Source organism: Pecten maximus, chromosome 13, assembly GCF_902652985.1.
Source record: "Pecten maximus chromosome 13, xPecMax1.1, whole genome shotgun sequence".
Classification (NCBI taxonomy): Eukaryota; Metazoa; Mollusca; class Bivalvia; order Pectinida; family Pectinidae; genus Pecten; species Pecten maximus.
In genome coordinates this window covers 32,052,815-32,070,517 of record NC_047027.1, presented here as the reverse complement: position 1 = coordinate 32,070,517, position 17,703 = coordinate 32,052,815, and the positions used below count along the sequence as shown (strand labels likewise).

The following is a 17,703-nucleotide window of genomic DNA, read 5'->3' as shown; positions in this document are numbered from 1 at the left end:
CGCCCCAACCTATCCTATTTCTTTTTCTTCCCATTTATTTATGTTTTCTTTCCTCTTGTTCTTGTTGTTTTTCCTGGGCAGTTATTCCAATTCATTTTCTCTTATAAATGCAATGTACTTAATGTTGTCTTTTTAAATCTGCATTTATCCTCTAAAAATCTTTTTGCCACTTAAATAATTTAATAATTTCCTTATCTTAATTCTTTACTGATATCTCATTAATTCTCATCTATTATGATCTATAGATAGTAGAGATATGTATGTTCGTTTTGCCCCCTCTTTATCATGCTGTAGTACGGGGTATGTATATATGGTATATACATGGAAATAAATATGGCCCTAGCAGAGATTTTCCAAATGTTTTATGTATCTGTGTGCATATAAAATATGAAAACCTTCAGGTGTATGCACTGTTTTAGAATGTTATATCTGACATATGTTTGTTTATGTATATGCATGTGAGTATACAAATAAGATATACATATATATGTATATATATCATACAGCATATGTGTACATGTTTATGAGTATCTATATATCATAGGATGTGTGTAAATGTAAGTATGTAAATGAGATATATATCTATATAAGATTGTGTGAGTATACAAGTATAATATTTAGATCTCATACATGACGTGTGTACATGTCTGCGATTATGGAATAAGAAATGTACATCATAGGATGTGTGTGGTATGTAGATAATATACGTGTGTTAATAAGGGCTTTTCACCAAAAGACGTATTGTTTCTGTTCTGTTTCTGTATATATGTATGAGAAAGCAAACACGATTTATAAATAGGGTTTTGTGTATGTATGTGTGAGTATGTAAAGGAGTTTTTGTATTTTATGTACTTTCCATCGACGAAAAACTTGAATAAAAAGATAATTATATAAAAAATATGTATATGGTAAGGTACATGATTTTACAAAATATTATTGTCCAGAGGTTTAAAAACTGGGCTAATTAATAACTCTCTAGTTTAACTAGAAGGCTAGTTAATAACTCTCTAGTTTAACTAGGACGCTATTTAATAACTCTCTAGTTTAACTAGGATGCTAGTTAATAACTCTCTAGTTTAGCTAGGAGGCTAGTTAATAACTCTCTAGTTTAAATACGACGCTATTTAATAACTATCTAGTTAAACTAGGAGGCTAGTTAATAACTCTATTTTAACTAGGAGGCTAGTTAGTAACTCTCTAGTTTAGCTAGGAGGTTTGTTAATAACTCTCTAGTTTAACTAGGACGCTATTTAATAACTCTATATATTAACTAGGACGCTATTTAATAACTCTCTTATATAAACTAGGACGCTATTTAATAACTATCTAGTTCAAATAGGAGGCTAGTTAATAACTCTCTATTTTAAATACGACGCTATTTAATAACTATCTAGTTAAACTAGGAGGCTAGTTAATAACTCTATTTTAACTAGGACACTATTTAATAACTATCTAGTTTAACTAGGACGCTGGCTCATAACTGTCTAGTTTAACGAGGACACTGGTTTATAACTCTCTAGTTAAACTAAGACGCTAGTTTATAACTATATAGTTTAACTAAGACGCTAGTTTATAACTATCTAGCTCAAATAAAACGCCAGCTTATAACTCTCTAGTTTAACTAAGACGTTAGTTTATAACTCTCGAGTTTAACTAGAACGCTTGTTTATAACTATTTAGTTTAACTAAGACGCTAGTTTATACATGTAACTATCTTGTTTAACTAGGAGGCTGGTTTATAACTCTCTAGTTAAACCAATCAATTGAGATGAGGAATATTTATACACGGTTGTAACATAACAATACTAAATTTATCCTGCTATCTTTATTACAAATTAACATGAAGAATATCTTGACATGGTTGTTGAGATTGAGTACATCGACTTAATATGACAATACGTTGATATTATCTGTTGTTCTCAGTGACCTCTATGTCATCCTGGTATGGATTATCCCCGGTAAAGACGACGTTGACGTATTGTCGGGTATGGCCTACAACATAAGAAAAGTGTATATTTATTTTCGGATAAACCTGTCATATATAAGCACGTGAATTAATTCTCCAGTATTTCTAATTAAAGCAATATTAAATTTAAAGTTTTAAAACGTTCATTTAGATAAACAACCAAATCGTCAGTATAGCCACGGAAACCGGGAACTATATTTCATCGCGGAACATTTGTGCGAAAGTTGACAAATATGGCATTCTATGTCCAGTTTGCGCTTGGATCCTTTTAAATTGATAGATGACCACAACGTCAAAGTTTGTGTCCCGATACTTTGGTGGGTTAGGGTTAGGGCACACTTTGATGCAATATGATAAAGACTGACACAGATTAATTAGAAAATGTAGAGGATATAAACGTGCATTCATCACTTTACAATGTAGTAAACCATCTAGCACATATACTAAGGGAGATAATTCTTACCAGCCTCAGGTCCAGAGAGCTCGTCGTAAACATTGGGGGCGGGTCTCCCAATTAACACATCATAGTTTCTGTAAGAAACCAAGACGCACATATTATAATGGTGCCTGTGTGTTATCGTACTCATGACTTATCGGTGCATTCCAATGAAAGTCTCGTCAGGGAGCTGATCGTGTATACACTCAACACCTACCCCTCTATACCACCCGGTGTCTGTCCTAACGTGTGATACACAGACGATATTCAGTCAACACCTACCTCTCTATACCGTCCGGTGTCTGTCCTAACGTGTGATACACAGACGATATTCAGTCAACACCTACCTCTCTATACCGTTCAGTCTGTCCTAACGTCTGATACACAGACGGTATTCATTCAATACCTAACTCTCTGTACCGTCCGGTGTCTGTCCTAACGTGTGATACACAGACGGTATTCAGTCAACACCTACCTCTCTATACCGTTCCGTCTGTCCTAACGTGTGATACACAGACGGTATTCAGTCAATACCTAACTCTCTGTACCGTCCGGTGTCTGTCCTAACGTGTGATACACAGACGGTATTCAGTCAATACCTACCTCCCTATACCACCCGGTGTCTGTCCTAACGTCTGATACACAGACGATATTCAGTCAACACCTACCTCTCTATACCGTCCGGTGTCTGTCCTAACGTGTGATACACAGATGATATTCAGTCAACATCTACCTCTCTATACCGTCAGGTGTCTGTCCTAACGTCTGATAAACAGACGGCATTCAGTCAACACCTACCTCCCTATACCACCCGGTGTCTGTCCTAACGTCTGATACACAGACGTATTCAGTCAATACCTACCACCCTATACCGCCCAGTGTCTGTCCTAACGTCTGATACACAGACGTATTCAGTCAATACCTACCACCCTATACCGCCCGGTGCCTGTCCTAACGTCTGATACACGGACGGTATTCAGTCAACACCTGCCTCTCTATACCGTCCGGTGTATGTCCTATCACCAACCACACAGAGGAAAATAATATCACATTCTACCATGTTTGCTTTGCAACGCCAGTTTTGATTGGTTTAAAACCATGTATTATTTTCCAATAATACACGCGCGTGAGTCACGGCTGTTACAACTTTATATCTAATATTCACATAATTCTTATAAGGTTACAATAGCCGAGTGGGCTAATGGGTTAGTCTTTCATTAATTTTTATGACGACGCGAGTTCGAATCCTACGGAGCCCCCCCCCCCCCCCCCCCCTTTTTTTCTTTTCTTTATCCTTTTTGTTTTAATTTTCATAATCAATGCCATATTATAGATGCTCTTGATCGTAGTACTGTAGTGCCCGTAAAGAAATGTATATTTCATCAACAAATAATGCAATACTCAAGAACTAAATTACAAGGTTTTCCGGGGTTTCTTTGCTGTTTTTCTATTAGAAAGAGGTCGATATCAGAACTAAACAGTACATGGTAGAATAGAAATAATCAACTTTGACTCGTGTATTGTTGCAGGATATACAACTCGGACTCGGATATTTTGCAATTTTAATTAATACAAAAATGTAACTAGGCCTGTGGCCTTCGTTATTAATTTAATTGCAAAATATCCTTCGTTCTCGTTGTATATCCTGCAACAATGCACGAGTCATCGTTAATTATTTCTTAAACATATAGCAATAAGCAATAAAATGACATCAAAATAAAAAGTATAAACAATAAAATGATATCAAAATAAATTGTATAAAATCAAATATCAAAATGTTTAGTGTAATAATATAGACAATGAATAGTAAAGGAAATAAAACAATATCAAAACAATTGTTATATATGTACAGACAATGAAATAATGTCAAACTAATTAGTATAATTGTATAAATAATGAAAAAAATATCAAATGACCTGTATAAACAATAAAATGATATCAAAATACATATCATAAACAAAACAAAAAAAATATCAAAATAAGTATCATAAACAATAAAACAATATAAAAAATTGATACTATAAACAATAAAATCATTTTACCTTTGGTCTTCCGTTTGGCCCCTATTTTCTGCAAACACGATAGAAACTCGATGTTAAACTCGATGTAAAACTCGATGTATAAAACTCTATGTAAAACTCTATGTAAAACTCGATGTAGAACTCTATGTAAAACTCTATGTAAAACTCTATGTAAAACTCGAAAGAACTCTATGCAAAACTCGATGTAAAACTCGATGTAAAACTCGATATAACTCTATGTAAAACTCTATGTAAAACTCTATGTAAAACTCGATATAACTCGATTTAAAACTCGATGTAAAACTCGATGCAAAACTCGATGTAAAACTCGATGCAAAACTCGATGTAAAACTATGTAAAACTCGATGTAAAACTGTAAAACTCTATGTAAAACTCGATGTAAAACTCGATGTAAAACTCGATATAACTCGATGTAAAACTCGATGTAAAACTGGATGTCAAACTCTATGTCAAACTCGATGTAAAACTCGATATAACTATGTAAAACTCGATATAACTCTATGTAATACTCGATATAACTCTATGTAAAACTCTATGTAAAACTCGATGTAAAACTCGATGTAAAACTATGTAAAACTCTATGTAAAACTCTATGTAAAACTCGATATAACTCTATGTAAAACTCTATGTAAAACTCTATGTAAAACTCGATGTAAAACTCTATGTAAAACTCTATGTAAAACTCTATATAACTCTATGTAAAACTCTATGTGAAATTCTGGTTTCAATGAAGACGTAAATTGATTATACTGTTGTAAGTCACGTACTACAAAAAATATATAATCCCGATCTACGACACGAAATCAGTCTGTCAGATATCACATACTGGAGGGACCTGGTTCAGTTCATGCAGTAATGGAAATTATGGAATATACTGAATGATAACTTTTTTTTCTTTCTACCGTTTTCAAGCTTTTAGTCGCCTCCGAGGGTTACGATATTTATGGTGATTGACGAATCCTGGAAGGAGGGAACATTTGTATGATGAAGTTTAATTTATTTTCTCTTGACTAGTTTTTAAGGTGATGATAAAATGAAACATTAATGTCTTTTAGACAAATCCTGTCATAACTATATAAGATAAAATAAACATTTAAAACTACTATTTTTCTGTATCTTTGGAACAATTCTCTCAGATGTTAAAAAAGGTAATCATCTTTATTGTTAGTATCATATTTAGATATTTATGGGCGATTTTCTTTACTTTACCTGAAGGAAGAGCCATAGGAAACCTCGCCGAAATCTCCGTAATTGGCGTTTGGCTGGAAATGAAGTTATCACAATCAAGTGAATACGTCTGTACTGAAACGGAAGGGGACTCTACCGACCTGTTATTTGGTATACAAAGTATTATTGATCGTTCAAAGTTGTCTTTTCTTAACAAAAGGAACTAGATACTGATAGCGTGGCTTAATATTTCTGTAAACGTAACCTGCTTTTGTGTCCTTTACCTAACGACTGAAGTAAAATTAGAATATCTATAGAAACGGAAAGGGAATTTATAAACCACTTATTTGATATACAAAACCTTTGTGATAGTTCCTTAACAAAAGTAACTAAATATATATAGCGTGGTTAAATATTTCTGTATACGTAACCTGTAAACAACTAGAATTTATATAATTACAATTAGATTATTTACATAGAGGTTACACAACGAGTGGTTGTTGGATATGGAATTTATTTCACACGAGTGAGTTATTTTTTCAAAGTTACAAAAGACACGAGCTTTAGCGAGTGTTTTTTGCAACTTTTAAAAAATAACTTACGAGTGTGAAATAAATTCCATATCCAACAATCACGAGTCGTGTGACCTGTTTCTACCACAATAATATCGGCTTGAATCAAAGGGAAACGTGGCCAAGTATAATTTCGCGTATGCAAATAAAGTGTACCGGTGACGTCCGGGACCCGGTGATGTGACGTCATTAGATTATTGATGACGTCAATAACAATTGCAGCTTGGGTCAAAGTCCCACCGTGTTAGCCAATCAAAATGCGTACAGAGTTTATACCACGTGTGGTATAAACAGATTGTTAATCAACAGCTGTAATGATTAACTGATGGTCTGAGAGTTGAATAACACAGTGTATTGTGGTAGAAAATTCCTTAAAATACGGAACAAGTTAATAATTCATTGAGTCAGGAATCAATTCACAAATTAGCACAAGTTATTACAAAGATACAAAGTTGATTATTGTGAACCAAGATAGAACTTATTTGTCGCGGCGACCTAATTTTGCTTTTTAAAGCCCCCCGACTTATTGAAACTATATCGCAGTAACTAATTTTCGCGAATTTTAATGGCCCATAAAGATTTTCTACGAATATTTCGTTGAAATGACTTAAAGTTTATAAATGTCTAATTTATTGTGTTTAATACTTACGAAAAAGGAAGTCTTTTGTTGTCTGTAATGAAATCAGACTGTTATGAATTTTACCGTTTTTCATTTCGAACCAAAAACATTTTTGAGTATAATTATGGTCTATGAGATATTGGCATCAATATACAAAACATTTAACAATATCACTAGATGCAAGGAGTGGTATGAAATAAGAGCTAACCCTAGGCTTAACTGGTGATATATAAATATCACCTTAATATTCAATATTCGAATTCATCAATTTATCGCTACTTAATATGATTTGTACTCACGACTGATAAATATCCCAAGTCCGACGGTCAATGACAACAGGATCACCGATATAGACAACAGTATCATCCCCACAGTGCTAATTACTTCTGTAAAATAAACACACGTGGTAATAAAGATATATATATATATATATGTAACAGAACGCAGGATTATCAAAATGGAAATTCTTACACTGTACAAGAGGAGTACGCCCAGGTGTTACTGTAGGGCTAGCGTCTTCTCATTCTAGGTAAGATCACCAAATATCAATCACATTAAATGATACAGAACATAAGACATTATTATACTTGTCAATGAGATTTTGATGTCCACCATCATAAGACGTATCTGTCGAACATTTCAAAATTTAAATAGTAAATAGATAAATACATAATTACAACAAAAAAAAAAACAAGAAAAAAAAACCCAACTGAATCATCCATTATTAAAGAAGTGAACTGTTTGTATATTTCCAACTTTATGGCGTCTTTAAAGTGAGTTATAAAGAACTTTACCGCCTCCATATGTCGTTTCCCCCATGGATGGATCTGGAGCTGTAATATTAGATAAGATAAGATATAGTGCCAAACATTTTAAATACATCAAAATACACAAATCGCATACATATAAGACAATAAAATATCCAGCCTTATCAGACTTACGAGACACTATAAACGTTTACATTTTTAACATTGAATATAGATATACAAAAAAAAAAAAAAAACCCAAATAAAGTCGCCTTTCCCAGGACACACTATTTGTAGTAAAGCATTATTATTTTTTTCTTATATTGTTAATTGGTTACATCGCTCTATGGATCTATAAATACATGTTTAGTGTTTAAAAAGTTAAAAATCACTGAAGTCATTGGACATTGCAGTTATGTTATGCATGTTACATGATTCTTTACATTGACACTTTCAATGTTTATAGTAAAAATAAGTGACTGTAGTGATTTGGTGTGTTGAACAATACATCCGTATTTAAATTTCGTCCTCACGTCATTTCATTAAAAACATCGCCAATTTCTGTATATCCAATGTTTAGTACCCAGCTTAGACACATTTATATTTTACAGCTTTACCAATAGTAGAGAAGAACAGGTACCCGACCATTTTCCACCGAAAGAATTTCTATTGTATTAGACACATAACTACAACCTATTTAAGGATTGAACCTCATTTTGACTGTTTATACGGAAGTATACCCGCAGTTGGCAACGGCATTTTTATATGGTTAGCGCGCTAGAACATAGAATATATTCATTGCCAACTGCGACATTTTAACGTATACCCAGTCAAAATGAGGTACACTTCTTATATTTACATCGAGAAAACTGTTGAAATACCGTACGAAGAAAATAAAAATCGGGTTGTGTTCCGATTTAGAAAGTATGACAACTGTTTTTCTAAGATATTACAGTTTCAGTGAATCTACGTAAACACAGTATTTTTAACATTGTAAAATAAACAACTTAACATATTTGTTTGATGTCTGTTACATTTTTGAACTTATTGATATATTTGCAATCCACAATTTCCGTCTCGAATTAACTATGGTTGTCAAACACAGCGTGTATTGACACAGATTTAGTAGTAACGTGGTCGAATATTCTATAGTAGCTGTACACTTCAGCCATTGGTTGTTAGCCTACCTCGTGGAGAAGTTAAATACGCGCCCATTTCCGCAGTATTCAGTTTAGTTTTAAATAAAAAACTCACTTGACGTTAGCTGTTTGTACAAGGTCATCGGGTAACAGGAGAAAAGGCGAACATTGTTTGGTCCCTCCTTTAAAAATGTCGCCGTCTAGTTGACATTTCATAAAATCACGAGGAGACAATGTCATTATTATGAGGGGTGCTTGATATGTTGTGAGCCTCGTATTGAAGGTGGTGCTCAATTATGTTATTTTTAAGTCCTAATATTATTTGACTATATAGGGCCGTGTACCCAAGGACTGGTCTCATTAGGTTAGTTTATATCGACGAGGTAGCATTATAAAGTAAACAAGACAGGCGGCTTTCACAAAATGGACAAAATCGGTAGAAGAGAAGTCATCCAATATTTGCATAAAAAGGTTTAATACCTAAGGATATTCATAATGATATGGTAGCAACACTAGGGGAAGATTTCCCTTAATGTGCTACAGTTATAAAGAGGGTGGCGGAACTTAAGGGGGCCGACAGACCCTTGAGGATATGATATGATATGATGATAACTAGAAAATCATGGATGGAAGTATGCTGACTGAAAAAAGACTTGATCAAAATTAAGGGTAGTGGCTTTAAACTATATTATTGCTATTATGCAAACATTATGGAGAGATAAAAATACTTAAGGATCAATGTTAATCACGTCAATAGTAGTCTTAGACGGTATGACGACAGCACCAGTGAGTTATTCGTTATCATTAACGATAATAGGAACATCACAACAAATCTAAAGACACAATTTCAAATTCCTGGCAAAGACTTACAATCCACTTTGATTGGATTAGTTTGTCTATAGTAGGCCTTGTTTGATTGGTCAGATATAGTTTCCTGTTGTATGGTACACCTGATGATGACGCCATCGTCGTCCTTGGTCATCACTATGGAGATAACACTACTTCCGGTGTAGGTACAGTCGGTACTGGGGAATGTCTGTGTGGTAGAGGTTACGGTTGTTCCCACGGAATCAGATATACCCCTGTACTTGGTCCACAGGAACGTCCCGGCCGGCCGACCAACGTTACTGGTACACGTGAACTGGACTGTCTGTCCCTCCTCTATATTCGACGCTGGGACCATTTCTACTTCACCAAAGGAAGTGGTATTGGGAGTTGCTGTATCAAATGATAAACGTATTTCGAAAGTAACAAATCACGTTGAAATTAAATTGAAGTGTGTTAAATACATGAAAGGGAGTTAAACAACAAAATAAATTAAATGACCAAGAGAAATATAATTTGGACCTGTCGAATCAAGAAAAAAATAACTTAAAAACAAAAAAATTCAAATATATATATTTTTTTGTTATTAAAAGATAGCACACGTCAACAGTATTATATTAAATGATGGCATACGTTGACAAAGTATTATATAAATTGATGATGAAATACGTCGACACAGTATTATATAAAATGACGACATACGTCGACACAGTATTATATAAAATGACGACATACGTCGACACAGTATTATATGAAATGACGACATACGTCGACATAGCCTTACTTGTGACTGTTAGAATGCCCTCACTAGTTGAATAGCTATTCTAGGTATAAAACATAGTTATCTACGTCCGTCACCGCACATCGCACGTGTAAACTTTATCTTTGCTAGAACTACTCGTCCAAACACAGAAGGGTTTGTTAAGTTTTCTAATATCGCGGGAGGTTGGATAAAACGTTCCTATTTTTTCGTATTTTCTGGAGTCTTAAGATTTTCCCCTGTGCCATACTATCTCCAACACAGTAACAACTGACGACAAACTATGTACATACAAGTTCCATTTCAAAATTCCCTACGATCCTTCTGGTTTTACTGTCGTTGTGAAAAAAATATAACTTGCACTCCTGCTGCTATTGATTACAAGTTAGTTTTTAAATCTGGTCTTGATTTAAAACCTATCAAACTTTTACAAGTCTCACATCGTTAAATTAAGAGGACCGTTTTGTTGGTGATCTGCTCGCGTCTTTTCCTATCATGGGTAAACACCGAATAGTCGATGGAGGAATACCATATTTATTTAAGTATCTATTTCTACTGGATACTTTGACGGAGTCATTGAGAGCTAAAGCAATCGGTGGCTGCTTTGAGCAGAAGAAACATTGAAATTTTGTGGTTCCAATTTTCAGAATAGAGATCAAGTTTTGGATTCGTGTTGTCATAACACTGAATAACTGGGATATCTTTACTGATAATTTGATGGGCCCACTAACAAATGTCTGCTGTAGTTCATATATACAGCGATGTTTCCATGTACTAAGTTGCTGATATGCCGTTTGATCATTTTATATCACGGGCGCTTATGTTATATCTTAATTAATGATTATATATTTAATAAGGAACGAAAATTAATACTTTATTAAATACATTGTGTCACTGATATTTATTGTAGTTAGACTTTTATTTCTTTAACTGGAAAACTATGCTATACATCGCTTATTACAAAACAGCAATCATAAGCGGAAAGGGCGTGTCATTTCACCACACCATGATGTTACTTTTAAATTTCTCACTACTCTTTAGAATGATTCACAGTATATGGTAATACGATATCCGATTAACTCGGCAGTCGTGACTTTTTTTTCACGCACATGTTGTGAAAAACGGATCTTTAATCTGTGTCGTGTAAAAAGCTAAGTAGCCACAATAGAGTACTACTTGAAACCAGTCATCTGTTGTCCAGAGCGCTACGAGGCCATAGGCTATTTCTTTTCATATATATTTCATAGATATATATTTGACTTCCGGAGGAACAGATTGTCACTTGGATCTTTGAAAACTTATTGTAATGCTATTCATTTTGGACAAATTGTGGGTTTTCTTGAATATTGTATAAGTTGTAATAATTAAGAATTACACAAAAATACAAAAGGGTAAAACATTTTAAATACGGCTTTAGTGATAGGTACAGTATACGCCGGGGAATGAATACGAAACTGAAACAAACAACGGTGTCGTCGTTCTAGGACACATCAGTGAGAAAACACTAACAAATCACCAATAAATCATAAATGGGAGTGCGAAAATCGACAAAACAAAGGAAAACGATATCGTTTTGAAAATTAAATTTCTGTGATTTTAAGACATAGATGAAACACTGTTTGAGAAACAACAGAGTGTACCGTTTGTTTTAACATACATGGTCAGAGATGGCAGAACACGGATTCCTTATTTTTGATATAAAAAGTTCTTTTTGTTAAAATCGCGAGAAGGACTTTTGTTTATTTGCGATGATGTTTTATAAATAAGATAGGTTGTTTTAAACGAATGATGGCGCCATCTTGAGTATTCGCTTGAGATTCGATTGCGTTTCGTTACTTGATACCGTATCTATTTTGTGCACCTGGTACGAACCCGATAAAGACACACACAGATAATTACTTAAAACACTATTTGGATATTTAAATCTAGACACAATGTATTCAGCAGCAAATGGATAAAAGATGATGCCACACGTCGACATAGAATCACATAAAATCATGACATACGTCGACATAGAATCACATAAAATGATGACATACGTCGACATATAATGACGTTTTTAGTAGCATATGAAATATGGCAGTAGACTACTCATGCCATTATTCAGTGCACATGTCATCACGGATATGATATGTACGATCATTTGGAATCCGACAATGCAAAGTAATTATAGGTTATAATCACCTATTATATTTTGGCCAATTGGTAGCATATTTTGGGTTTCATTCTTTTAAGTAAAAATTATGGAGAGATAAAAAAAACTTAAGGATCAACGTTAATCACGTCAATAGTAGTCTTAGACGGTATGACGACAGCACCAGTGAGTTATTCGTTATCATTAACGATAACAGGAACATCACAACAAATCTAAAGACACAATTTTAAATTCCTGGCAAAGACTTACCACAAACCCTGATGGGATTAGTTTGTCTATAGTAGGCCTTGTTTGATTGGTCAGAGATAGTTTCCTGTTGTATGGTACACCTGATGATGACGCCATCGTCGTCCTTGGTCATCACTATGGAGATAACACTACTTCCGGTGTAGGTACAGTCGGTACTGGGGAATGTCTGTGTGGTAGAGGTTACGGTACTACCCATGGAATCAGATATACTCCTGTACTTGGTCCACAGGAACGTCCCGGCCCGCCGACCAACGTTACTGGTACACGTGAACTGGACTGTCTGTCCCTCCTCTATATTCGACGCTGGGACCATTTCTACTTCACCAAAGGAAGTGGTATTGGGAGTTGCTGTATCAAATGATAAACGTATTTCGAAAGTAACAAATCACGTTAAAATTAAATTGAAGTGTGTTAAATACATGAAAGGGAGTTAAACAACAAAATAAATTACCTGACCAAGAGAAATATAATTTGGACCTGTCGAATCAAGAAAAAAAATCTTAAAAAAAAAATCAATCAAAAATACATTTTTTTTTTGTTATTAAAAGATAGCACACGTCAACACAGTATTATATTAAATAATGGCATACGTTGACACAGTATTATATAAATTGATGATGAAATACGTCGACACAGTATTATATAAAATGACGACATACGTCGACATAGCCTTACTTGTGACTGTTAGAATGCCCTCACTAGTTGAATAGCTATTCTAGGTATAAAACATAGTTATCTACGTCCGTCACCGCACATCGCACGTGTAAACTTTATCTTTGCTAGAACTACTCGTCCAAACACAGAAGGGTTTGTTAAGTTTTCTAATATCGCGGGAGGTTGGATAAAACGTTCCTATTTTTCGTATTTTCTGGAGTCTTTAGATTTTCCCCTGTGCCTACTATCTCCAACACAGTAACAACTGACGACAAACTATGTACATACAAGTTCCATTTCAAAATTCCCTACGATCCTTCTGGTTTTACTGTCGTTGTGAAAAAAATATAACTTGCACTCCTGCTGATATTGATTACAAGTTAGTTTTTAAATCTGGTCTTGATTTAAAACCTATCAAACTTTTACAAGTCTCACATCGTTAAATTAAGAGGACCGTTTTGTTGGTGATCTGCTCGCGTCTTTTCCTATTATGGGTAAACACCGAATAGTCGATGGAGGAATAACATATTTATTTAAGTATCTATTTCTACGGGATACTTTGACGGAGTCATTGAGAGCTATAGCAATCGATGGCTGCTTTGAGCAGAAGAAACATTGAAATTTTCAGATTCGAGATCAAGTTTTAGGATTAGTGTTGTCATAACGCTGAATCACTGGGATTTCTTTACTGATAATTTGATAGGCTCACTAACAAATGTCTGCTGTAGTTCATATATACAGCGATGTTTCCATGTACTAAGTTGCTGCTATGCCGTTTGATCATTTTATATTACGGGCGCTTATGTTATATCTTAATTAATGATTATATATTTAATAAGGAACGAAAATTAATCCTTTATTAAATACATTGAGTCACTGATATTTATTGTAGTTAGACTTTTATTTCTTTAACTGGAAAACTATGCTATACATCGCTTATTACAAAACAGCAATCATAAGCGGAAAGGACGTGTCATTTCACCACACCATGATGTTACTTTTAAATTGCTCACTACTCTTTAGAATGATTCACAGTATATTGTAATACGATATCCGATTAACTCGGCAGTCGTGACTTTTTTCACGCGCATGTTGTGAAAAACGGATCTTTAATCTGTGTCATGTAAAAAGCTAAGTAGCCACAATAGAGTACTACTTGAAACCAGTCATCTGTTGTCCAGAGCGCTACGAGGCCATAGGCTATTTCTTTTCATATATATTTCATAGATATATATTTGACTTCCGGAGGAACAGATTGTCACTTGGATCTTTGAAAACTTATTGTAATGCTATTCATCTTGGACAAATTGTGGGTTTTCTTAAATATTGTATAAGTTGTAATAATTAAGAATTACACAAAAATACAAAAGGGTAAAACATTATAAAAACGACTTTAGCGATAGGTACAATATACGCCGGGGAATGAATACGAAACTGAAACAAACTACGGTGTCGTCGTTCTAGGACACATCAGTGAGAAAACACTAAGACATCACCAATAAATCATAAATGGGAGTGCGAAAACCAAAAAAACAAAGGAAAACAATATAGTTTTGAAAATTAAATTTCTGTGATTTTAAGACGTAGATGAAACACTGTTTGAGAAACAACAGATTGTACCGTAGTTTTAACAGACGTGGTCAGAGATGGCAGAACACGGATTCCTTATTTTTGATATTTTTGTTAAAATCGCGAGAAGGACTTTTGTTTATTTGCGATGATGTTTTATAAATAAGATAAGTTGTTTTAAACGAATGATGGCGCCATCTTGGGTATTCGTTGAGATTCGATTGCGTTTCGTTATTTGATACCGTATCTATTTTGTGCACCTGGTACGAACCCGATAACGAAACACACAGATAATTACTTAAGACACTATTTGGATATTTAAATCTAGACACAATGTATTCAGCAGCAAATGGATAAAAGATGATGACACACGTCGACATAGAATCACATAAAATCATGACATACGTCGACATAGAATCACATAAAATGATGACATACGTCGACACATTATTACAAATTGACTGTAAGAATGGTCTCGCTGGTTGATTCGGGCCTCATTCCAATTATAACACATTCATATGTATAAAATGGTGTGGTATAAGAGGACTTGCGTTAACAAAGTATCACATAAAATGATGACATACGCCGACACAGTATTATATAAAATAAGGACATACGTCGACACAGTATTATATAAAATAATGACATACGTCGACATAGTATCATATACATTGATGACATATTTCGACAGCATAATATAAAATGACGACATACGTCGACAAAGTATTACATAAAATGATGACATACGTCGACACATCCTTACCTGTGACTCTAAGAATGGTGTCAATGGTTGGTTTCGCCCACATGCTGGAATTTGTATATGCTTTTTTTGCAAGTACAGCACATTGATATTTACGTTCGTCACCGCACACCACACTTGTAAACTTCATTTTTGCTGTGAGGGAGGATTCCGTAGGATTGGTTAGAACTATTCGCTCAAACACAGAAGGATTTGATAAGTTTTTTAATGTCGCGCGGTCTTGACTTTTTCCCGGTGGATAAAACGTTGCTAATTCTTCGTATCTTCCGGAGTCTTTAGATGTCTCCCTGCACCACACCATTGTAGTCACTCTATCATAGAACGACGACAGACTGTATGTACACACAAGTTCCACGTCATTGTTCCCTATAAGTCCTACTGGGTTAACTGTCGATGTGACAGATATATCACCGTGTACTTCAGCTGTAATAGGTAACACGTTGTATTTTAAAATAAAAAGAACTTTGAAATTTAGAACAGGCCTCCAGATTTCCTACTACCTTTTTGAGGAAAATGCCCAATGGGCGATGGATGGATTGTATATTTTGATAACGATCTCCTTTCTTGGCGCATGGGAGATTAATAGAATCTATCATGGGTCTGTTCCGTGGACAGGGATATCTCAACCCGAGTGTAAGAGTTTAGCCAGTCAGCACGAGGCTAAATGCTGAGTGCTGGCCAGCCAAACTCTTACACGAGGGTAGAGATATCCTTGTTCCTGGAACAGACCCATGATTGGTTATTTTTCTCACATACTTGCGAACCAAACGTAAGTTTATATGAAAGTATTTCATCGCACCATCTTCAATGCTCCTTGGAATGTGCGTCAAAATTGATGACGTCATCATTTACGACTTGGTTACTCAATGTAAAATGATGACGTTACGTTATTGTTACAGCGTCATATAGCGCGTGGCAGCTGTCTTTACTTAACCCGTGTAAGATCGGTTTATCTTTTCCCTAGAAACCGCCGGATAACCTTGTGAAGTATGGGATAAAACATATGTTTATAGCGATCTATTTCTGGGTGAAGGGTGTTACATATCTTTATAACAATGTATTCATACCAGATACCTTTGTTTTTGTGGTGTAATTAAAAGCACGTGTCAACCTCGAATTGTGAATTGGAAGTAACACACACGGTCATGCCGGATATTTTAGCATATTCAAAGAACACGGAAAGTCAGGTTCCAAATTTAATAAATCGATCTTAAATGAATGAGTTCCCTTAAATGACTACACAACGACCACGTCAACTGTGTCTTATTTGTGTAGTAGTCTTAATAGATTTATTTCCTGGAAAATTGAAATTAGATCAATCGCCTATCTAAACATTTTCTACCACAATAGATGGGAGTTATCACAGAAGTATGAAGTAATTATTATCATAAACATTGATATCATATAACGTTAAAAAGGTTGTAAGACCTATCGTATTATAGGTACTCATTAAAGTAGATTGACTTACCCGAGTACAGGATCACAAGTATCACTGACACCACCCAAACAGTCGTCATACTGAATATTTGAAACCAAGAAGATGATTTAGATGTCTACATTTATCATACACACTAAGCCGTCTGTTGAAATCAATCTGTGTAGATGCATGAGTATCATAGACGCAAACGTCAAATCCGGTTGAAAACATGTCCAATTATGATGAGATATTTCCGGAAGTCAAAGCGTGTCATCTGAATATATCACTTGTAACCAGTATTCTGTGTTTTGTTTAGTAAGCAGACTTTGGAGTTAGCTCGAGGGGATTACAGGTCGAGTAAAAACAAATGAAAGGATACCGATTGAGCTTCATCACTATATGTATCTGTGTGGGTACGTCGCATGTACCAAACCTGTTCTTTTTCGTGACGGAGAGAGAGGGGGAACATCTCTTAATTGGTGCTGCTTTGAGAGGGAAAGTTAGAATCCCTCCACTGTTTCGGCGCTCACAATATTGTCGCAACGATGGTTCCAGTCAGCTACTGTCCTTGTAAAGACCGAGTTCTTGTGTTGAGTAGTTTTAGAGCTGTGAACTTGGTAGGGTCTG

At 34.8% G+C, this 17,703-nt stretch overlaps 1 protein-coding gene and 1 long non-coding RNA gene across 2 annotated transcripts; both read right to left on the bottom strand.

Annotated features, from left to right (window-relative positions):
- Positions 1-1,564: 1,564 nt before the first annotated feature.
- LOC117340247 lies at positions 1,565-4,475 on the bottom strand. Its single transcript, XR_004535413.1, has 3 exons — positions 4,445-4,475; positions 2,430-2,497; positions 1,565-1,992 (listed from the first exon to the last, which is right to left on the bottom strand). It is a non-coding gene; the product is annotated as an uncharacterized LOC117340247 (long non-coding RNA).
- Positions 4,476-5,351: 876 nt separating this feature from the next.
- Positions 5,352-17,220, bottom strand: LOC117340667 (cell adhesion molecule 3-like). Its single transcript, XM_033902431.1, has 9 exons — positions 17,128-17,220; positions 15,663-16,082; positions 12,677-13,024; positions 9,558-9,905; positions 7,597-7,635; positions 7,102-7,188; positions 6,833-6,854; positions 5,654-5,706; positions 5,352-5,404 (listed from the first exon to the last, which is right to left on the bottom strand). The coding sequence occupies exons 1-9, from the start codon at positions 17,174-17,176 to the stop codon at positions 5,352-5,354; spliced, it is 1,419 nt and encodes a 472-aa protein (XP_033758322.1). The 5' UTR covers positions 17,177-17,220.
- Positions 17,221-17,703: the final 483 nt, after the last annotated feature.